The sequence below is a fragment of the Macrotis lagotis genome, chromosome 5, assembly GCF_037893015.1.
Source record: "Macrotis lagotis isolate mMagLag1 chromosome 5, bilby.v1.9.chrom.fasta, whole genome shotgun sequence".
NCBI lineage: Eukaryota > Metazoa > Chordata > Mammalia > Peramelemorphia > Peramelidae > Macrotis > Macrotis lagotis.
The window spans coordinates 215,091,530-215,115,597 of NC_133662.1; the positions used below are offsets into that span (position 1 = coordinate 215,091,530).

At 37.1% G+C, this 24,068-nt stretch overlaps 1 protein-coding gene and 1 non-coding gene across 2 annotated transcripts; one reads left to right on the plus strand and one right to left on the minus strand.

The window, feature by feature from the left end:
* The first annotated feature begins 69 nt into the window (after positions 1–69).
* Positions 70–23,560, plus strand: LOC141490051 (acidic mammalian chitinase-like). The gene is made up of 11 exons (XM_074190323.1): positions 70–116; positions 4,109–4,138; positions 6,218–6,419; positions 9,712–9,768; positions 11,701–11,866; positions 17,583–17,707; positions 17,845–17,968; positions 20,226–20,411; positions 21,913–22,032; positions 22,135–22,276; positions 23,246–23,560. Exons 1-11 carry the CDS (start codon positions 92–94, stop codon positions 23,509–23,511), a joined length of 1,443 nt encoding a protein of 480 aa, XP_074046424.1. The 5' UTR covers positions 70–91; the 3' UTR covers positions 23,512–23,560.
* Positions 9,399–9,529, minus strand: LOC141490325 (small nucleolar RNA SNORA31). Its single transcript, XR_012469164.1, has one exon. It is a non-coding gene; the product is annotated as a small nucleolar RNA SNORA31 (small nucleolar RNA).
* Positions 23,561–24,068: the final 508 nt, after the last annotated feature.

A 24,068-nucleotide genomic window follows, 5' to 3' on the forward strand; every position in this document is an offset into this window, starting at 1 on the left:
GACTCATATGTAGGAGTCCTCCCACTAAGGCTTGTGTGAGGAATATAAGAGTTGGAGACCAGTCCCTTCTAGACCACTACAGACCACAGCCATGGCAAAGAACATTCTCCTCCCTGGTGAGTCAATGCTCTTTGGGAAACTCAATCCCTGGTGACTTTCTTCCTTTGCTTTTCTTTATGAGTTCTTTGCAAAAAATCTCAAGGTATGATAATAAGCTCTAAGGTTTAGAGCTAGAAAGAAACCTTGGGGCCCATTAAGTCCAATCTATTATATTTACAGATGAGGAAAGTGAGGGGCAGGGAAGCTAAGTGATTTGCCCAAGGATCACACAGTTAGTATCTCAGGTAGGATTTGAATCTAGGTCTTCTCCACTCTTAAGTCCATGTCCAGCTACACCTCCATTTCTTTGCATTTTAATCTCATTATATATTCTTTTCTTTTACTGAACCCTTGCTGCTTTTACTTCCTATAGAATATAATTTCCACTGGGCCTCAAAGTCCTCACCTATGAAATGGGAGAAAGTGATTGGACCACATGACCTGTGAAATCATTTCTGACTCTAGGATGATGCTATCATTCTAGAAGAGAAATTCTTAACCTGGCCTCCACAAACTTTTTTCTTTTTTTAATATTTCAGTATTTGTAGATTTAAAATATTTTAAGAAAAGATCTATATTTTTTTAGGTTATCAAAGGAGCCCATAACCCAAGAAGGTTAAGAACCCCTATTTTAGAAAATAGCATTTATTTCATTTTTGTTCATGTCCCCAGCATCTAGCACAGTGTCTTGGAATCAACCAATTATCAAACATTCACCAAGCCCCTATGGTTGTGCTGGATATTGTGTTAGGTAGTTTGTGGTGACAATCCAAGGAGTTTGTTCTAAAAATTGCTTAATGGTGATTTGAATAACAAATAATTATAAAAAATGAGCAATATATTGAATTACCCTGTGTGTTCAAAATATGGGGTTTTTTGTTTCTATTGAAAGGTATTCAATGAACAAAAAATGTTGAGAAATGCTGTGACAGCCAAAGGGAACAGAGAGAAAAGTAAAAGTCTCTATAACTGGGTAGCATAATGATTATATCACCAGGCCTAAAATCAGAAAACCCTGAGTTCAAATCCAACCTCAAACACTTATTGTATGAAACTGTGCAAGTTTCTTAAATTCTCTGTGCCTGAGTTTCTCATCTGTTAAATGTGAATAACTCTCATCTCTAGGGTTGTAATGAGGATAATAGAAGATAATATTTGTAAAGTACTTTGCAAATCTTTTTTTTTAGGGTTTTTTTTTTTGGCAAGGCAATAGGGTTAAGTGCCTTGGCCAAGGCCACACAGCTAGGTAATTATTAAGTGTCAGAGGCTGGATTTGAACTCAGGTCCTCCTGACTCCAGGACCAGTGCCCTATCCATTGTGCCACCTAGCCTCCTATACTTTGCAAATCTTAAAGTTCTACCTCTTATTATTAACACAGGGAGTTAGTAGAGGCAGTTAGTAAATACTTATTGTGCTGAAATGAATTCAATGATTTTTGAGGTCCTGAAATGTTATCAAAGGAGCCCATAACCCCAAAAGTTTAAGAACCTCTGTTCTAGACTGTAGCATTTTTTTCATTTTTGTCCAGGTCCCCAGCATCTAGCACAGTGTCTTGGAATTAACAAATTATCAAACATTTATTAAGTCCCTACTGCTGTGCTAGATATTGCATTAGGTGGTTTGTGATAATAATCCAAGGGATTTGTGCAAAAAATTGCCTAATGGTGATTTAAACAACAAATAATTATAAAGAGCATAATGAGCAATATATTAAATTACCCTGGATGTTCATAATTTGTTTTATGTTATTGTTGAAAGGTGGTCAAAGAACAAAAACGTTGAGAACTACTGTGCTAACCAAAGGCAACAAATAGAAAAGTAAAAGTCCCTACAGCTGGGGAGCATAATGAATACCCTACCAGGTCTAAAATTAGGATGCCATGAGTTCACTTCTAACCTCAAACACTTATTAATTGTATGAAATTGTTGCAAATCTCTTAAATTGTCTGTGCCTCAGTTTCCTCATCTCTAAAATGGGGATGATAATAACCCTCTTCTCTAGGGTAATGAGGATAATATTTGTAAAGTGCTTTGCAAATCTTAAAGTACTATATCTTGTTATTAACATAGGGAGTTGTTGTAGACAATAGTACATACTTATTGTGTTGAAATGAATTTAATGATTTTGGAAATCCTGAAATGTCCTATTCCCATGACTGATTTTTGTTTTTATCCCAAGACTTCTTCACTCTCCAAGCATATCCTAGAGTGCTTTGTTTGCTCCCACCTCCTTTCCCTACATCTTAGGTTTTTCCAGTTTCTCCAACTCCCTCTCTTGTCACACCCTCTTGGTTTTCCTTAATTTTCTTTACCAAAACAATTATAACAGCCAGGAGAAGAAAAGTTGAAAAGTAAAAGTCTGTACAGTAGAGAAGAGTACAGAGGAGGATCAGAATGAGGCATTGGTTCAGGTCTTTATAAAAGTGAAAGCAGACAGGCAGACACCACACCACATTTTTTTTCATATTAACTTCTCTTTGACATTTGATTCTAATTTTTTTGTGACATACATCATAGAATTTGCACTGTTCCCAGTCATTTGAAAGACTCCATCCAGCCCATTTTCCTCAAATAGGATCTGATGTAAATCACCTGAATGATTGGCCCCAGCCCAAGGTACACAATGGGTAGAGGGAAGGGAGGCTTCTGTAGATAGAACCTCTGTGGGTTCTGGAAATTTTAGACAATTTCCTGAAGAGAGCTGGATAATAACTACCTCCTTGACTTCAAGGTTCTGGGCCCCCAAATCAGACCTCTAGGCTCCTAAAGAGTCTGTCTCTGACATGAAAAGGTGGGATCTTAAGCTTCATTAAGTGAGCCTAGAATCCAGAACTTGTAGGGGATGTCTCTGCTAGACTCTGCTTAAGGAAGGAGAACAGGAGAGAGTTCCTCAAGTATGGAAATAGTTTGTACAAGAGGGATTATTCAGCCTTATTCCAGTTGACTCCAGATGGCAGAACAAGGAGTGATGGGTGGAAGTTGGAGAGGGTTCTATTTTATCTCAATTTAAAGAAAGATTTCTTCGTAATTAGAACTGTCCAAGCTGGAATAATAAAAGTGAATCACTTTATAGAACTTAAAGGTTTGTAAAGTATTTCCCCTATGGTATCTCCTTTGATTCCCCCAACTCTGGCAGTTACCCCATTTTGCAAACTTAGGTTGAGGAGAGATTGTTACCTATCCAGAGTCACAGAGCTCATATGTCTGAGGCAGAATTTGAGCATGGCTCTTTCTGATCTCAAATCCCATCCTCCATCCACTGCTCCGTCTAATTGAAATAGGAGGCTCTCCTTCTCTGGGAACCCTCCAACAGAATTTGGATGACCACAAGTCACATATCTTATATAGAGAATTCCTGTACAGGTAAAACCTGAAGTTCTCTGAGGTCTCTTTCTTCTTTGCAATTCTGTGTCAGAGGAGCCTATAGATTGTTAACATCTATATGACTCAGAGCTCGCCAGCATGACTTACATGTGCATTATTTCAGAGTTTATTCTTTGCCACAAAATATCCCCATTCAATTTCTCTGAAAATCCACTTAAAAGACTATGACCTAAGATAAATTGAGCTCTAAGTATTCATAAGATCGGACACTAAAATTCTAATAACATCAAATAGAATGCTACTGATAGAATACAAACTTCTTGAGGGCAGGGAGATTTGAGTTTCTTTTTATCCCTTTTGTTCTTTTTCAGTCTTTTCAGCCAAGTCTGAATCTTTATGACTCCATTTCAGATTTTCTTGGCAAAGACACTGGAGTGGTTTGTCATTTTCTTCTGCAATTCATTTTACATTTGGGGAAACTGAGGCAATCAGGGTTATGAGACTTCTCCAGGGTCACTCAGCTAGTAAGAATCTAAGGCCTCATTTGAACTCAGATTATCCTAACTTTAGATCCAGTTCTCTTTCTGCTTTGCCTCTTAGCCATCATTACTCCTATTTTAAGTACTTGGTAATTAACTTAATAAGATATTGTTAATTTGTGTTGTGTTTTTCCCCCTTCTCTAGGTCTAGCCCTGGTGCTACTTACCCAACTTGGTAAGTCATAGGCTTCTGCTTTATCTCCCTCACTCATCTCTTTTCTAATACATCATGATCTTCTTCATTCTCTCAAACATCTAAGTGCAGATAATTTCTTTGCACATTATATAACATGAGCTCAGAGAAGGCCAACCTGTTTTAGCAGCTGAACCTACTCAGCTACTAACATAGATGCTCTCTATCAAATCATCCAAAGATCTTACCCACATTCCCATTGAGCATTGATTTAGTCCTGTGGAGTCTTGCTCTCTCAACTTTTTAAAAAAGAGAATAATATAAAGCCAAAGAAATTCTTATTGACAAAAAAAAAAAAACTTCTGGTCTGGGACCTTTACCCTCCTGTAAGATACTGCTGTTTATTTTATCATTTATATGAATATTTCCCTTGGTTCACTATCCCTTATACTTCAGTCCTTCTTTTATGATTCCTTAGTGTATCCTGGCATGAAATCACCCCAGGCCCCTTAATTAAGTTCAGGAAAGTTCATCATGGAACAATACAAAGTTTTTGGTCAAATACCTCTCAAAAATCATCTACTAAAGTCACAGAAGTTATGGAAGGATTATTCACACATGTAAAATTATAGCTCTTTGAAGTAGTGACTCCTATGATAGGCTGTTATTTATCATTGACAAAGCACTTTCTTCACAATATCTAGTAAAAGTAATGGCACCCGCCATTTTACAGAAGAGAAGACAGAGGTTGAGGGAGATAAGGTATGTTGCCCAAGGTCAAACAACTAGTCATCTAGTTGGGATTTGAACCCAGGTCCCTTGACTCTGATAATGGCTTTTCCTTCTTTCATTTTTCTTTGATCAAGATTTTCATAAAAAAGCTTGGTCTGGACAGTTAACAGAGGAAGCTAAGCCAAGGCAAGTTAAGAGAGAAAGGTACAGAACTGACAACTCAACTATAAGGCTTTTGGCACCCCCAAAGACTAAATACAAAGAGAGTGACTTGATCAAACCCTTACTGGGAATTTTTGATGGAGCTATCTGAAGAGCAGCTACTCCCTTGGCAGGACTGTTACACATTATTCCTCTACAGACACATCATGCTTCAGATAAGCTGGCTGTTCCAATATATAGCATTCCAGCTCCCATCTCTGTCTTGTCTTAATCCAGGCAGTACCCAAGCTCAAATGCTCTCTCTATGTATCTCCAGCTATTGAAATCCTTAGGCAATAGATGGTGCCATGGATAGAGTACCAACCCTAGAGTTAGAAGGCTCTAAGTTCAAATCCAACCTTAGACACTTGCTGGTTAGGGATTTTTGGAAAGTCATTTAAGCTCAATTCTCCCCCCCCCCCCAAAAAAAAGAAACAAAGAAATCTTTAAGCAGCAAGATGACAGGGCTTATGAAACACAGGACATTAATTCATGAAGATTGAAACTCCTGCCCAAGACATTTACTAACTTTATAGTCATAGGCAAGTCACTTCCATTTTCAGGCTTAATTTACCTATCTATAATTGGGGATAATAATAGTATTTATTACCCAGGGTTTTTGTGAGGATCAGATGCATGTAAAAACTGCTTCTCATACTCAAATGCTTGCTAAATTTATTATTTTTCAAAGTTCAGTTTAAGTCCTACATCTTACAGTAGATCTATCCTGATTAGCCTCTTACTTCCCCATTCTCATTTATTTGTACCCTCTTTTGTCCTAGAAATTACTTCATATCTGGTTTGTGTATATATAACTTACCTTTCTCTCTCTCTCTCTCTATATATATATATCATCTATATCTATCTATATCTATATCTATGTCTATATCTATATCTATATCATCTATATCTGTATTTGTATCTGTATCTATATCTATACCTAATCTATATCTATATCATCTATATCATCTATATCTGTATCTGTATCTATATCTATATCTATATATATTGTTTTCCCCAGTAGAATGTAGGCTCTTGAGGATAGGAACTATTTCATTTTTATCATTGTATTGCCAGTGTCTGGCACATACTAGATACTTAATAGATGTTTGTTGAATGAATGAATGAATGAATGAGGAGGCTCTGCTGCTGTGCCTCACTATGATATCTGCTCCTTGCTGCCAACAGGTTCTGCTTACCATCTGACATGTTACTTCTCCAACTGGGCCCAGTACAGGCCAGGCTTGGGGCGCTTCACGCCTGAGAACATCGACCCCTGTCTCTGTACTCACTTGATCTATGCTTTTGCTGGGATGAAGAACAATCAGATCACCACCATCGAATGGAATGATGAAACTCTCTACAAATCCTTCAATGGTTTGAAAAACAAGTAAGGTGGAAGAAAAGCCTAGGGTGTTGATACTGGGCTAGAATCCTCTAGACTAGTCAATGAAGGTCAACCAATCAGTCAATAGTCAATCAATAAATATTGTTCTTTGAATTTTATAATTTTTCCCCCAATCTCACTTTCCTTCCCCCACTCCCCACAGAAGGTAGTCTTTACATTGTTTCCATGCTATACATAAATATTTATTTAGCAGGCACTGCACTAAGTTCTGGAGACACAAGAGTCAAAAGAAGTCTGTGCCCTTCAGGAGCTTGTCTTCAGATATCAGAAGTCAAGCAAGACTCTAAAACACTCCTTCCATACAAGACATAAACCCAACTTACTTGGTATTTAGAACTAGAGGTATCTGAGGTCCACACAAGTCATATGGATTTTTGATATAGTCTTGTTAGTTTTGAGGCTGACACAAAGAGTAATTTTTTTCTCTAGGAGTTTGCTTCCTATCTAGATCATCAAAGACCTGTCCACACCATGATGTCTGTCCTTCATTCTCAAAGAAGACTATGATATCAGGGAGGTGATTAGCACATGAATTGGATTTGAGTGGGGTGGGGAGTGCTGTGTTAAGTCATCAGCCTCACTTTCTCCTTCAGGGTCATCTGAGTCCAATGACCTGATATGAATCAGGACCACTGGAGATGGCTCTGGATTTGAGGCGATCAGGTTTAAGTGACTTGCCCAGGGTCACACAGCTAGGTAGCATCAGTTGTTTAAGGCTAGATTACCTCTGGTTCTCCTGACTCCAGGGCCAGTGCTCTATCCACTGCGTTTCCTAGATATTCCATCTAGTCCACTAAATATTTCTTGAGCACCATTGTCTTCTTTAGAGATTATAAAGATGTGTATTTTAAAATTACTTTTCTGTTCAAAATATTTACTTTTTAAGTTGGGGGAAAAGATGAGAGCAGTACAGAGTAAGTCTTCACTGGAGAGTATCAATTGATTAATGAGCCTATATCTGGGGAGTTGGGGATAATAGCATTAAAGAAAAAATCCAGGAATAATGGTGCATTAAGGCTTTAGATATGGAAAGACCAAGTAGGAAAAAGACAAGCTGGAGAGTGAAAATAGCTGAAGACAAAAGATTGAGATCCTCTTGCAAATTATTAGGTGGGACAGAGGTGTCAAACAAGAAACCCATAGTATTCCCAACTGCCATCCAAACCAGATTAAAATGCTTCGGGGAAATATTTAACAAGTACAATTACAATGAAACATAAATGTTACATTTTAAAACTCAGTCAAATTGCAGCCCACAGGAATCTACAACAAAAATATAATACAATATTGAACCCTAATGTGGAGTTTAGTGCCCCAATTTCCATTTGAGTTTGGCACCAATGAGAAAGGACACTTATGGTGAACAAACCCACACAAGGCAGTTAACTCATCAGATCTCACCCAAGATGTTGTATTTTCAAGAAATGGAGGGGGCGGCTAGGTGGCATAGTGGATAAAGCACTGGCCTTGGAGTCAGGAGTACCTGGGTTCAAATCCGGTCTCAGACACTTAATAATTACCTAGCTGTGTGGCCTTGGGCAAGCCATTTAACCCCATTTGCCTTGCAAAAACCTAAAAAAAATGGAAGAGGTAGAATGTGAAAAGATTATCTGTGCTAAGATATTCAAGAAATGATTGTTACAAGAAAGATTAAGATTAAATAAAAGAAAAACAGATAAATGTTATTTAAAACAAGTAGGAAGGAACTTTCTGTCCCTAAACATTGTATTTTGAAAAAAAATGTATCATTTTCATACTTAACATTTACAGAAACAAGTTATTTATTATGTGCTATTATTTAAATAAAGAGTTCTATTTTTGGAGAAAAGTACAACTACTTGCATAATATATCTTAACCTCTGATCTCTTGTAACCTGGAAAGAATCTGTTGGCCTGAATGATATCACCATTTCCTTGGTAATAATTACTGGAATTTCATGAGCCTGATAGAAGGTAAAGAGAACCAAGATTCTCTAGATTAAGGTCTCTAGCACTTAATGTGTAACCATGGGCAAGTCATTAAACCACTCTGCATCTTAGTCCTTCACTTGTAAAATGGAGATAATAATACTTATAATACCTACCTCATAGGGGAGTGACTTGTCCAAAGTAACACAACTCCAAGTATCTGAGGATTGGAACTTGGGAAGATAAATCTTCTTGATTCCAGACCCAGGATTCTATGCAGTATGGCGCCATCTCACTGCCTGAGATGGTTGGATTAATTATACTCAAAGATTCTTTCAACCAACAAATGCCAGGAGGAAATAATTTCTGTTGGGCATGCCTCATAATTTAGTTTATTCAGACAAAGGTGAAAAATCAAAGAACCCGAGAGGCTCTCTGTTCCAACAACTGGGAGGTGGTTCAACTAAAGAGCCATCCAACTCATTTTACATGCCAAATTTTGCAGTTTCCTCCCATAGAATAGAAGCCATGCCCTTTTCTAATTAGACAGCTAAATTTGTAAATTAGCTGCATGGCAGGAAACCAAAGATGTTGACAGTGTCTCTTGTTTTCACAAATGAACATTGTAGTCTTAGTTTTTTTTTTTCAGACACAAAACTCATTTTTATTTAGAGGATTCAACACTTGAGCTTCTCTTTAAAAAAAATCAGCCTGGAAATACCATGTATCTAGTATTAAAACTTTTAACTGCAAACTAGGAACTCTAGGCTTTAAAATTAATTCAGACCTGTTATACTTCTGCCCTTAATCTTCTTCAAAATAGTCTCATTCTATAACAATTCCTATTTTAGAATCTGACCTATATATTCAAAGATCCAAATCTATTTCAAACTAATTTTAAAAGAACTAGCTCAAATCAAAAGGTCTAGCAAATTTGCATGGCTGGGATATACTCCTGTCCTATTTCCATAGCAAAATCCCCACCAAAAAAAAATAGAAAATAATTAGAAAACACTCACACATACAGATGAGGTGATGGCTTGTTCAGTCACCTCTTATATTCCCCTGTTCAATCTAGACTGCCACAGTCAGGCACAAAGAAAGAGTGAGGATAATTTTTCTTGCATCTTAGTGGAAACCTTAAAAGCAGATAGAACCTGCTGTAGTCTTATTCTTAAAAGACTCGAAAACATTCACCATGTTAAACCTTCAAGGAACATGTACAACAACCTAACAAAAATCTTTTGGCACCCAATCAGATCTATTCTAAAAACTTTCCTACTGAGTTAATTTCTCTCACTGTGAGAAGTTATTGGAAACAAGTACAAAGATGTTTTAACATTCCCTCTTACTTCTGTCTCTATAGGACTAGAGAGTTGAAGACTCTCCTGGCAATTGGAGGCTGGAACTTTGGAACTGTCCAGTAAGTCTTTCCTTTAGATTATTATCATAATTGACTTAGAAGGATTTAGGAATCTCTTTGTAAGTGGTAACACTAAGCAAAAGAACATTAAATTCAGTGTTCCCATTCCTCAAGGAATGATACAGTCTAAGACTGACTCTATTACTGAGATTGAAAATTCAGGTACTCCTGACTCCAGGACTGGTGCTCTATCCACTGCACCAACTAGCTGCCCCTGGGAAGAATACTTTTAAACACATAAATATATAGAAGATTGTCAAGGATGTCAATTGAAATACAGTTATCAAAATCTTTTAAAAACCAAGTTCATGGACCCTTTCCTCCAGAGTTAAGAATATATCAGAGGTAATCTCTAAGAGTCATTCTAGCTTCAACAATCTATAATTATTGAAGTAGAAAAGGGACTTTGGCTGACTCAGATTTCATCTGCTGTGTTCTGGTCATTTTAGGTACCGTAATTAAGGATAGACATGACTTGACATGATATGGCATGATATGACACAACATGACAAGACATGGAGAGTACAGTGAGGAAAAAGGAAAATCAGGATGTGTAAAAGAAGACTGACTAAAGGGAGTTTATCCACAAGAGGGCAGCCAGGATGAGGGAGGGTTCCTGGACTGTGCCATACAAAGATCTGTTGAAAAAAAATTGTTTGCATCTAGCCTGCAGAAGAGACTTCTTAGGAGAGACATAATAATCATCTTCAAAAAATAATAAAGATTTTGACTGTCCCTAAGGAAAAATTAAGGTTTTACAAAAGTAGAATGAGTTACCTCAAGGGCTAATGATTTCCCCCATCGTCTGGAAGCATTCAAGTGAGTGGATGAATGATTTCTTGTTGGGAATGGAATGGAAAGGATTATTGTTCAGAAGGGGTAACTAACATTAAATGACCTCTGGAGTATGTTCCAAATTTCAAATTCTACAATTCTAAGGATCTAGTTATATGATGTTATCCTTGGCATGAATGCTGAGGATGTGGTATTGCTGTGTTTAGAAGGTGATAATGAAGTCTAAAGCCTCCATATTTAAGGGAGATCACCATGTTTCCTCCAATTAGTTGGGGAGATTATAGGAACTCAGGAACTGTCTAAATGATAGTGGAGAGTGATGTGTTAGGGCCAGGAGTAAGTTATTAGCACCAAATCTATCTTGGAAAAAAGATCAGAGGTAGGAAGGGAAGGAATACAAAAAGGATATACACTCTGTTAGTATGGTTAGATAGAGTAGAGATTATAGGTGCAGAGTTAGGAGAAACTAAATGAAGTGAACTGGTCAGGACTGGGGTGAATCAATAGTTTTGAAGCAAATTATGAAGAATTTGGATTTGCTGAATCATAGTCAAAAATACAGCCACAGTGGTTTATCCAAGAGAATTATCTGAAGGATCCCATTATAGGAGAAGATTCCAGAAAGAAGGGAAAGACAAAAACCAAGAAGGAAATTATGATCTGGAAAAGAAGAGTCACTAAAAGGAAATAAGGAGTTAGCTTCTAAAAATGTTGAGAAAAGAAAAGAAATAAGACTTTGGGAATAAAGAAGAAGGAAAACATGAAGGACAAAGATGAGGTGACAATGGAAATCAATTACAGACCGACAGCCAGATGTACTTAAATATATGCTTTCATAAGGTCCATGAGTTTTACATTTTTTTTTGGAAAAACTCCTCTTAGAAGGAGACTTAAAAATAGATGGTAGGTCAAATTTGATCCCAAGGCATTAGTTTGATCTAGACATTCTCAATTTGAGAATCCATGGCTAGATCATTGTGATTGCATGGAAGAGAAATGAAATGGGGTGAACTGGAATTGTGCACAAGTCTGCAAAATCTTATCAACAGAGCTTTATAGGTTCCTTAGAAAGGTGAAGAAGATTGGTGATATCTGCAAATGAATTTCCTGACTTCATTTTCTTTCTGTTTCCTATAGATTCACCACCATGGTTTCCACTCCTGAGAACCGTCAGACATTCATCAAATCAGTTATTAACTTCCTGCGCCAGTATGAATTTGATGGGTTGGACTTTGACTGGGAGTACCCTGGTTCTCGTGGAAGCCCTCCTCAGGACAAGAACCTCTTTACTGTCTTGGTCAAAGTAAGCTGGACTCTACTTTGTTTTTAATGATGTTCTCCATGTCTTCCTTGGTCATAAACTGCTTCCCTTTCCACAGATCTGACAGGTAAACTATTCCTTGATCTCTTGGCTTGCTTATAATGTTGACTTTAATGTCTAAATCCTGGATTCATTTTGATCTAATCTTGGTATAGGGTGTGAAGTGTTGGCCTAATCCAAGTTTCTGCCATACTGACTTGCAATTTTCCAGCAGTTTTATTGGAGAGAGTTTTTATTCCAAAAGCTGGATTCTTTGGGTTTATCAAATAGCAGATTACTACAATCACTTCCTGCTAGTCTATTCCACTGAAGCACCACTCTGTTTCTTAGCCAATACCAGACAGTTTTGATGGCTGATGCTTTATAATATAATTTTAGATCTGGTAGGGCTAAGCCACTTTTTTTTGCACATTTTTTTCATTAAATCCCTGGAAATTCTTGACTTTTTAATTTCTCCATATGAAGTTATCATTTTTTCAAACTCATTAAAGTAATTTTGGGGAATTTTGATTGGTAGGGCACTGAATAAGTAGTTTAATTTAGGTAGAATTGTCATTTTTATCATATTAGCTTGGCCTATCCATGAGCAGTTGATATTTGCCCAGTTATTTAAATCTGACTTTATTTGTGTGAGAAGTGTTTTGTAGTTGTTTTCATAGAGTTTCTGAGTCTGCTTTGGCAGGAAGACTCCCAAGTATTTTATATTGTCTAAAGTTACTTTGAATGGGATTTCTCTCTCTCTAGCTCTTTACTGATGTATCTTGCTAGTAATATATAGAAATGCTGAGGATTTAAGAGAGTTTACTTTGCATCCTGCAACTTTGCTAGATTTGCTTTATGTTTCTAGTAGATTTTTAGATGAGTTTTTTAGGATTCTCTAGGTATACTATCATGTCATCTACAAAGAATGAGAGTTTTGTTTCTTCCTTCCCAAGTCTAATTCCTTCAGTTTCTTTGCTATTGCTGAAGCTAACATTTCTACCACAATATTGAATAGTAGTGGTGATAACAGGCAGCCTTGTTTCACCCCTGATCTTAATGGGAATGCCTCTAGCTTATCTCCATTGCATATAATACTTGTTGATGGTTTCAGATAGATACTGCTTATCATTCTAAGGAACAATCCATTTATTCCTACTCTCACTAATGTTTTAGTAGGAATGGGTGCTGTATTTCATCAAATGCTTTTTCAGCATCTATTGACATATTCTTATGATTTTTGATAGGTTTGTTATTGTTTTCCCCTTTATTTAACCTGGGCAACTTATATTTTTGTAGATATTCATCCATTTCACTTAGATTATCAAATTTATTGGCATACAGTTGGGCAAAATAATTCTGAATTGTTACTTTAATTTCCTCCTCATTAGTGGTAAGTTCACCTTTTTCATTTATGATATTAGCAATTTGGTTTTCTACTTCCTTTTTTTAAAAATCAAACCAGAGGTTTATCATTTTTATTGTTTTTTTTTCATAAAACCAACTTGGCTTTATTTATTAGTTCAATAATTTTTTTTTGCTTTTGATTTTATTAATTTCTCCTTTAATTTTTAGAATTTCTAATTTGGTATTTAATTGGAAGTTTTAATTTTTTCTCTAATTTTTAGTTGCATATTTAGTTCATTGATTTCCTCTTTCTCCAACTTATTCATGGAAGCATTTAAAGATATAATATATCCTCTAATAACTGTCTTGGCTGTATCCCATAGGTTTGGTATATTGTTTCATTATTGTCATTATCTAGGATGAAATCATTAATTCTTTCTGTAATTTGTTTTTTGATCCACTCATTCTTTAAAATGAAGTTTTTTACTTTTCAATTAGTTTTGGATCTATATCTCCCTGGCCCATTTGCATGTGACTTTTATTGCATTATGATCTGAGAAGAATATATTCACTATTTCTGATTTTCTGCACTTGATTATTGGTATTTTCTGCCCTAGTACATGGTCAGTTTTTGTGTAAGTGCCATGTACTGCAGGAAAAAAAAGTATATTCTTTCTATCTCCATTCAACTTTCTTCAAAGGTCTATAATGTCCAAGTTAACATTTTATTTACCTCCTTAAATTCCTTCTTCTTTATTTTATGGTTAGATTTATCTAAATCTGAGAGTGGGAGGTTGAGGTCTCCCACCAGCAGAGTTTTGCTGTCTACATATTCCTGTAACTCCTTCAACTTCTCTAAGAATTTGGATGCTATACCACTTGGTGCATACATATTTAGTATTGAAATTGCTTCACTGTCTATGGTACATTTTAGGAGAATATAGTTTCCTTCATTATCTCTTTTAATGAGATCTATTTTTGCAACTACTTGGTCTGAGATAAGAATTGCTACTCTTGCTTTTTTTCACTTCAGCTGAAGCAAAATATATTTTGTTCCAACATTTTGCCTTTACTCTGTATGTATATCTCTACTTCAAATGAGTTTCTTATTAGCCACATATTGTAGGATTCTGGTTTTTAATCCAGTCTTCTATTTGCTTACATTTTATGGGAGAGTTCATCCCATTCACATTCAAAGTTATAATTACTATCTATTTATTACCCTCCATGCTATCTTCCCTCTGTTTATATTTCCCCCTTTTTTCCCTTTATCCATATTCCCCAGTATTTTGTTTCTGAATACCACCCCCTTCAGTGTGTTTGCCCTCCTATATCCAACCACCTCCCCTTTCTTTCCCCTTTCCCCTTCTTCCTTCCCTTCCTTCTGTTAGTTCCTATTTTCTTCCTTCTCCCTCTTTTCCCTGTCAATACTTGAAAGGTAAGATAAGTTTTTTTTTTAACTTAACTGAGTGTGTATGTTAACTTTAGTCCTAATCTGATAAGAGTAAGAATCAGGCAGTTCTAAATTCTCCACTTCTTCCTCTCTATTGCAATAGGTCCTTTGTACCTCTTTATGTAATGTGATTTACCCCATTCAGTCTCCTCCCTCCTCCCATCTCTTTGCTGTCCCCCCTTTGTAAGGAGATATTGTTTTTAAATTATTCTTTCAGAGTCATGGAAAAGTCATGAGTGTCTACTACTTCTGTCTAAGTATATCCTCTCTAATGGAGTTATAATTCTTGAAGAGTTATAAGAATCTTTCTCCTAGGTGGCGATATAGCCAGTTTTATCTTATTGTATAGCAGTTATTTTTTCTTTACACTTTTTTTTAACGATTTCATGTGCCTCTTAAGTCACCTGTTTGAAGTACAAATTTTCTATTTATCTCTTGTCTTTTCATCAGGAAAAGTTGGAAGTCTCCAATTTCATAAATGTTCATCTGTACCTCTGGAAGAGAAGACTCAGTTTTGCCAGATAGTGAACTCTTAGCTGCATACCAAGCTCCCTTGCTCTTCAGAATATCGCATTCCTGGCCCTTCAATCCCTTAAAATTGATGCAGCCAGGTCCTGTGTAATCCTTGCTGTGGCTCCTTGGTATCTGAATTGTTTTTTTCTGGCTGCTTGCAGGAGTTTCTCTTTTATCTGATTGTTCTGGAATTTGGCCACGATATTCCTTGGAGTTTTCATTCTAGGATCGGATCCCTTTTCCAGATAGGATCAATGTATTCTTTCAATAACTATTTTGCCCTCTGGTTCCATATTATGAAGGCAATTTTCCATCACTAAATTCTGTCATATTGAGTCCAGGTTTATTTTCTCTTCAATGTTTTCAGGAAGCCCAATGATGGTTGTCTCCTCTGGATCTTTTCTTGAGGTCAGTGGTTTTGCTGATGAGATATTTTATATTTTCTTCTATTTTTTCAATTTTTTGATTTTTTTTAACAGATTCTTGTTGTTTCATGAAGTCATTAGTTTCCATTCTCTTTTTTTTAGAGAAGAATTTTCTTCAATTATCTTTTGCAACTCCTTTTCTAATTGGTCAAATCTATTTTTGAAGGAGTGTTCCATTAGCCCAATTGAGATTTTGGAAGAATTATTTTCTTTTTGCATTTGTTCAACTGTATTTTTCAAGGATTTGTTTTCTTATTGAGAGATGTTAATTTTCTCTTGCAAGATGTTAATTTTCTCTTGAGTTTCTTCTCCCAATTTTTCCAGTTGATTTTTAAACTCCTTCCTCATTTCTTCCTGAAAGTCTTTCTGGGCTGGAGATCAATCCATAATCTCCTCAGAATTTCTAGATCTCTTTGGGTCATAATCTTTTCTTCAAGCTAGTTTTCAATGGACCCCCTACTTCTGTCCTTTCTTCATTTTCCTAAGAACTTGTGTTGGGGGGGGCGGTTCAGATACTTGGTGTTGAAAATCCTAGAGGCTTTGCTCCCCAGGTTTAGTAGCTCCAAGTGGGCCAGCCAGTAGGAGGTGCTGGTTACTTTTTCTGGAGTGTCTGTGAACTTGATTTGAGGCCCTCTTCCTAGGCTTGGAGGGGATAAGGGGTCAGCTGGATACTGCTATCCTTGAACAATGCATTCTGGACCCTGGAGCAAGGATGTTAATCTTCCTATTCAGCTGAGGGAGCTCTGTTGCCCATGCCTGAGTCAGGAGGATTGGGGGAACTGTTACTATGTTTGTTATGGAGCTCACAACTCCAAGCCTAATGGATCGATATCCAGCTACACTCTGCAACTCTCTGTGTTGGAACTTGTCCTCCAGTCCCACTGGGGCTCCCCAGACCTCTGCTCCCACAGTCAAAGCCTCCTTGGCTTAGGTTGGTCCTTGGGCTTCACCCTACCCCCATTGGCTTTCTGCTCTCTACCCCCAGCTTACCCACACTTCCTTGAGACAAACCTTGTTGGGAGATGTTCTCCTAGCTTCTTTTTCTGGATTTTGTCAATCGAATTTCTATTAAGAGGTTTCTTTCATATTATTTCTAAGGGGAAATCAGGAGACCTTAGCACAGTGCCTGGTTTCTCTCCATCATCTTGGCAAGAAGATTGCAATATATTCTTAACTGATTTCCCTAACTCCAGCCCCTCCCCTTACTAAACCAGCATTCAGATACAGTATCACTCTCTTACTCAATAAACTTCAGTGGTTCCCTATTACCTATAGGCAAAAAATACCAACTCCTCTGTTTGACATTTAAATTTCTTCACAATCTGTCTCCAAATTATTTCCAGGTTGGTTACACATAACTTTTCCACACTCTATATTTAAGTCAAATTTGCTTTTCTCCATAATATTACATCTTCCATTTCTATGGCATTGACAAGGAACCCACTCCCTTTTTAATCCCATTATCAAGAAATCCCTGGTGCACTTAAAGGTTCAGCTTAAGTACCAACATTTGCAAGAGGTCTTTTCTGATTTTCTCAGTTGTTAGTGCTTCTCATACTACCAACATTACTTTATATTTATCTCATATGCATTTTGTATTTCCTTAATTACATATATATCTACAACACCACCATGCATACACAACACCTTTCTCCACCACCACATATAGGATATAAGCTTCTTGAGATCAAGGATTATTTCATTTTATTTTTTATTTGGTTTGGTTGTGTTGGGATTTTTTATTTTGCTTTTGTTTTTATCCCTGGTGATTGACTCAATAAATGCTTGATGTCTGAGGTCACTTGTAATCAATCAAGCAGAAATATTTTATGAAACTAGTACCTTTTTTGTACCAATTATCAAGCTGGGCTCCAGTTGAATCTGTGTACAATGAAGTACCATCAATGAAAGATCCTGGTTGATTCCAGAGAACTGCTAAAGAAATCTGACTTTGGGCTTCTATCCACTTGCTCTCCCATAGGAAATGCGTGAAGCCTTTGAGCAGGAAGCCAAAAACATAGGCAAACCCAGACTGATGGTCACTGCTGCTGTAGCTGCTGGTGTTTCCACCATTGAGTCTGGTTATGACATCCCCCAGCTCTCTCAGTGAGTACTGTGGTTTGCCTCCCATAATATCTCTAATCTTTTGTGTTGAGAAAGCCAATCCTTAGTTCATCACATTCCTCCAAAGAGGTGGAAAACAATGACCAGAATTTGGTTTTCAAGCCTATTCTTCTTTCCAGGTATTTGGACTTCATCCATGTCATGACCTATGATTTCCATGGCTCCTGGGAAAGCTACACAGGAGAAAACAGTCCACTTTACAAAAACCCTCAAGATACTGGCAGTAATGCCTACCTCAATGTGGTGAGTCCTCTAAATACCATGAGAACTACAGAGAACTGAAACAGCCAGCCTGAAATACATCAAGATCACAAATATAACTGAGATTTCATTACATTCCATGCAGATTTATTCAGTGTCTACTATGTGTAAGGAACTTTAGTTGGGTAGAACTTCAAAAGCACAGCTTTGAGGAAATTATGATAATAATAATAATATTAATAGTTAACATTTCTATAAGCAAGTTTGCATTTGCAAAGTGCTTTACAGATATTTTTTCATTTGGTCCTCACAACATCCCTATGAGGTCAAAGCTATTATTGTCCTCATTTTAAAGATATGTAAAACAATCATCAAAAGCAATGATCAAAAAAAGGTTAAGAGGATTGCTTGGGTCTCAAACCTTGTCTGAGGGGATACCAGAACTCAAGTCTTCCTTCCTCCAACCCTGCTCACCACCTGGCTGCCGTAACATGGGCATAATCACAAAACAATGTTTCAAAATAAATACTATGCAATGTAGAATGTACCAGGAGCTAAAAGAATGTTAAAGAAAAAGTTCTATTAAAAATATGGCAAATAAGATTATCACAGATAGAGGTTTCAAATAAGTTTAACAGATGAGGTAGCAGCTGAGTGAACCTTTGAAAAAAGAGAAGTTTCAGTAAGTAGAGGTAAAAACTAAGCCAGTGTCTTCCCTCAAGGAAGCTAACATCTAATATGGTTGGGGGAGAGAGTGAATCTCCAAAATGTGCATAAATGAATAATGTAAGATAAAATGTGATATAGAAGAGTCTGGCACAAGAAGCTTAAAAATGCATATTAACTGACCAATGCTAGTCAAGGAGAATCTGAAAAATATCTTCTAGTCAGCAACAGTGGAATCTGTGTAGAAACAAAAAGAAGAGGAAGAATAATTAAATATTGCACTTTACCAGAATTGATAACTATATGAAGGGAATGACATAATTTTATAAGAGTTGGAGTCAGATTATGGCAATCTTATATATATGTGGAAAAATATGGATTTTATCTAGTAGGCAGTGGAAAGCTGTGTTTATAATTGTACATTATGAAGATTATTTTGACATATGCATGAAAAAATGCACTAGACAGGGTGAGGCTAGAAGCAAGGAGACTAGTTAGAAGGGAGTGTGTTAATATGAATTAGATGACCTGATTCATGTTGGCTCAAGCAGAATGAGTGCAGAACAGAGGATAAACAAGAGACAGTACTGAGATAGGATTAGTAGAACTTTACCATAGATTAGATGGCAAATTAGTGGGCTAGGGCCAGGAAAAGGGAAACAACAACAGTACTAGGATTTCAATCAAGAGTACTTGGGAAGTTGAAGGTAAGCCCTCAACAAATAAAATGAAGTTGTTCAGTTAATGACTTTTCTTATATTTCTTAACATAACAAATATTATTTCATTTGATATTGACAACAATTCTGGGAGGTAATTTCTATTATATCTTCATTTTGGAGTTAAAATAATAGAGATTGAAATTAAATTATATACTCAGAATTACACAATGAGGAAGTATTTGACTTCAAATTTCTGATTCCAGGTCTAGAGGTTGATTCACTGCCTCTAATATGAAATCAATTAATTCGTAAATCATTAAGAATGTTCTGATAGCATTATCAGTTAGGACAAGAGAGGGTGACTTATAGACCAGTTTAATTCCTGAGTGGAGTTAATGATTAGTACATGGCCATGCATTCCCCCAATTAGCAATTGAGAATCAAACATTTAGAAACAAGATAGTGTGCTAAGTACAAAGGAAGATGTAATGATATAAGAAAGTCATGAATGAGGGTCACCATTCATAGGCTAACAATCCAAAAAGAAAGACATGATATTTCTTGTTGAACAATTGTTTCAATTATGTCTGACTCTTTTTGACCCCATTTGAAATTTTCTTGGCATAGGAAGTGGAGTGGCTTGTCATTTCCTTCTCCAATTCATATTGGAGATGAGGAAACTAAGTCAAACTGGATTAAGTGATTTGCCCAAGGTCACACAAGCTACTAAGAATCTAAGATCTCATTTGAATTCAGGTCTTCCTGACTCTAGGCTCTATCCAATGTGCTACCTGACTGCCTATAAACACAAATAAGCAGCATACTAAATAAAAAAAGTACTTAACAGAAGTACATAGTTAGAAGACCACATGAGGGCAGGATCCCTTTTGTACTTTTATACTGGGGAGGCAGGGAGAAATGGAGCAGAAAAGAGAGATGGTTCCAGGTCTATCTAATGTGCCTCTCTTCCAGGATTATGCCATGAACTACTGGAAAAATCATGGAGCTGCCACTGAGAAACTCATTGTTGGATTCCCAACCTATGGACATAATTTCATGCTGAGTAACCCCTCCAACCATGGCATCGGTGCAGCCACCACTGGCCCCGGCCCTGCTGGAGCCTACACCAGGCAGGCTGGATTCTGGGCATACTATGAGGTGTGTAGCTAGAAAGCTGTGTAAAGATGATAAATGGTTATTTGTGGCGTCTCCTCATATATAAAAATACAAAGGTGACATGTTCCCCCAACAATGCTTGGTTTTTCTTCTTTGTCAAATTTTATTAAATTTGGAAATATAAAATTTGATTTTATTACAAAGGGATTATTCACTGGAAGATTTCAATCAAAGTCCTAGTCTGATTTATTGCCATGAAGTTGATAGCAGATTTTCCAAACTATGAGAGAACAAATTTTGGCAATTTCTATCAATTTAGAGAGACTTTCATTCTGGGTCCATTAATGTTCTATTGACATAGGACCATTGTATATTTTGACTAGAGGGCTGGCCAATGAACAATGATGACTTCGGGCCACAGCAGTGATGAAACTGTCCATTTAAGGAATGGAAGGGGTTGTCATTTGTTTCAGAGGAAGTAGTATTGATGTGATATCAGGGATTCATGAAATAAATGTATCAGATCAGAGGTAAGAAGTAGGTGACTGTTTGTCTATTTAAGTTGGAATTCATTAGAGTTTTCTGCAGTCCACATTTGGAGACCTGGTTTAAGCAGTTACTGTACACAGCACAGGGCCTCCCTACATCTAGAGAAGGGCAGCTCTTCCTTCCAATGCAGCTTAGTCCTGCAAGAAGAAAATATTACAGTTGAAGGGGATACATTCACCATCCAAGACAAGACCCTCACTTTAACCTTCCCATCATCCTTTTAATTACTGAAAATAAATAGCTAAAAAGGATCAGGATTTAAAATTCCAATATTTGTTAATTATGACAACAGACAGGGTAATGTGCTTTCCCTTTGAAATAGTTTACATTAAATCACACTATAATATACTGGCTATCCCCAGTGACTGAATCTCTCCTTCTTCATCTCCACCTGCTAGCATTCTGGCTCCTTTCAAGTCTCAGCTAAGTCCTACCTCCTGCCATAAATGTTTTCTAGTCCCTATTCTTAGTGCCTTCTCCTTGGTTTTATATTCAATTTATCCTATATATTTTCTGCTTTATGTATTCTTTGCATGGTGACTCCCCAATAGTAGGTGAGCTTTTGAAGATCAAAGTCTAGATTAAACTCCTTTTTTGTCCTCAGCTCTTATCATACTTCTGGCACATTATGGGGACATAATGATTGCTGAGTGACTAAATGACTCCTTTCTGATATATTTTATAAATAGAAATGCTCATGTTTTTGTGTGTGACATTCTTAATAAGTTTTGAAAGAATTTTTAAAATTTATTCTCAAAAAATTAAAAAAAATATTATCAATGTCCTTCCTGAAATTTTTTTGTTTTTTTTAACAAGGCATTGGGATTAAGTGACTTGCCCAAGGTCACATAGAAAAGTAATTATTAAGTATTTGAGGCCACATTTGAACTATCTTCCTGACTCCAGGGCTGGTGCTCTATCCATTTGGCCACCTAGCTGCTTCTTTCCTGAAAACTTTTGTCAAACGTTTGATCTCATCATTTTCTTTTCTCAGATCTGTCCCTTCCTGAAGGAGGGTGCTACTCAGGTGTGGGATGCTTCTGAGGAGGTCCCCTATGCTTATAAAGGATATGAGTGGATTGGCTATGACAACCCCAAGAGCTTCCAAATTAAGGTAGAGTAATTCACTGGGTTTCCTTGAATTCCAATGTATAGCTCAAAACCTTGGAAGAGTCCAAGACTGGGCCTAGAGTATACATAACTCCTGCCTCCACAGGCTGAGTGGCTAAAGAGGAATAACTTTGGAGGAGCCATGGTCTGGGCCATTGATCTGGATGACTTCACTGGAAGTTTCTGTAACCAAGGAAAATACCCCCTGATCAGCACCTTGAAGAAAACCCTGGGACTGGAGAATGCAAGTGAGTGGGATTTAGAGGTGTGTCCTTTCCCTTTCCTTTCCTCAATACTTGTTTAAAAAGAAAAAAAAATACTGAGGAAAGGAGTTCATTCCAATCCCTGGAATTTGAAACTATTACAAAAGAGAGAAATTCAAACAAGAATTCTTAATATTTGATTGCTTTCTAACTGAGAAATGAACCACTTAGTCTCAGAATCTCAGAATATTTGGAAATTATGAAATCTGGCCAAATTAAAATCTTACTAGTTTTTATTAAGTTCATAATTAGGGAAAATCCCTAAGTCAACAAATGATTACCAAGCCATTCAAGGTAGTTTAACAGAGATAGTCCCATGTCACCTTACACTAATCCATTTATTCATACAAAGAATACAAAAGAATATTTTCTTGCACAAGGTATCCAATAACTTTGAAAGATACTAGAGAGAAATGCATATTTCATGCCAGGTCTGTTGGTTCAACTAGATCTTGAAGAAATTTTTGAGAAAGTGCACTTGCAACTACACTAGTCCCCTGACTCTAGGATCAAGTCCTGAATCCTATCAGGAAAATATGAAAATCACTGATGGATATCAAGAGGCATGAGCTAAACTTTCTGGCTATAGGGAATTTTCAGACCAGTTGAGATATCTCAAGGACATATTAAAATTTAAATTGTGGTATAAGCAGTTTATTATTTTGTTTGGATTAGTAATTTCTTGAGTTCTAGGAGAGAGAAGTCACTGAGGGTTAGAGTGGTCAAGGAAGGCTTCATGTAAAAATGGGAACTAAGCAAGACCTTGAAGAATGTGTCAGAGTTGGATCAGCCAGGTTAACATGGGAACATGAGAAGAGGATGGCCAACCATTGGGGAATGACCATGCAGAGACCTGGAGGAACCAGAAACAGGACTTGAGAGGGAGCCGCCTTACTTCTGGCATCTCAGACCATGGGTAGAGAGAACTAATTATCTACTTTTGTTCCTTCCCAGGTTGCAAGTCCCCTACTGAGAACATCAGTCCCATTGGCGGTGGTGACAGCAGTAGCAGTGATGGCAGCAGTAGCAGCGGTAGCAGCAGCAGCTCTGGAGGCAGTTCTGGTGGCACTGGATTCTGTGCCAACAGGGCCAGTGGCCTTTATCCTGTCCCTGGTAACAAGAACTCCTTCTACAACTGTGCGAATGGACATACCTATGAGCAACACTGCCAGGCAGGTCTTGTCTTTGATACTACATGCACCTGTTGTAACTGGCCATGAATTCACAGAGTTCGGGTCACCCAAGTTGTCCCTAGAAATATGCAATAAAATAGTGAATATCAATGTTCTCTGATCTTTGTTTAATTGCTAAATCTTCCATGGCTTTGGGTCTCAAAATCACCTTTCCATCAACCACTCTTAGAATGGGAAAAAACCTTAGAAGTCATCAAAATAGCTTCTTAGAGCAGCTAAGTGGCACATTGATTAGAGCACTGGCCCTGGAATCAAGAGTACCTGAGTTCAATTCTGGTCTCAGACACTTAACTGATACACCTAGCTGTGTGACCTTGGGCAAGTCACTTAACCCCATTACCTTAAAAACCTAAAAAACGTAGCTTCTTGTTATGGCCATGACAAACAAGTGGACAATCAGTTTCCTATACTTAGTGACCTGGAGGACATTGGCTGCTACTCTGATTTTCTTTATTGCTGATGGGAGAGAAAGGAGGAACCCCAGTCACCCACCTGGACAAAAGCCAAGGGAGCCCAATCTGAGGCTAGTTGTTATCAGCATCCAACATTTCTAGTAGCCTGATGGATCTAGACTTTTTACTTGG

Bases quoted from the DNA above. Each gene is read 5' to 3' on its own strand.
- LOC141490051 (XM_074190323.1), top strand. From the start codon at position 92: ATGGCAAAGAACATTCTCCTCCCTG. The intron at 117-4,108 runs GTGAGTCAATGC...CCCCTTCTCTAG, and splicing joins AAAGAACATTCTCCTCCCTG to GTCTAGCCCTGGTGCTACTT. The intron at 9,769-11,700 runs GTAAGTCTTTCC...TGTTTCCTATAG, and splicing joins TGGAACTTTGGAACTGTCCA to ATTCACCACCATGGTTTCCA.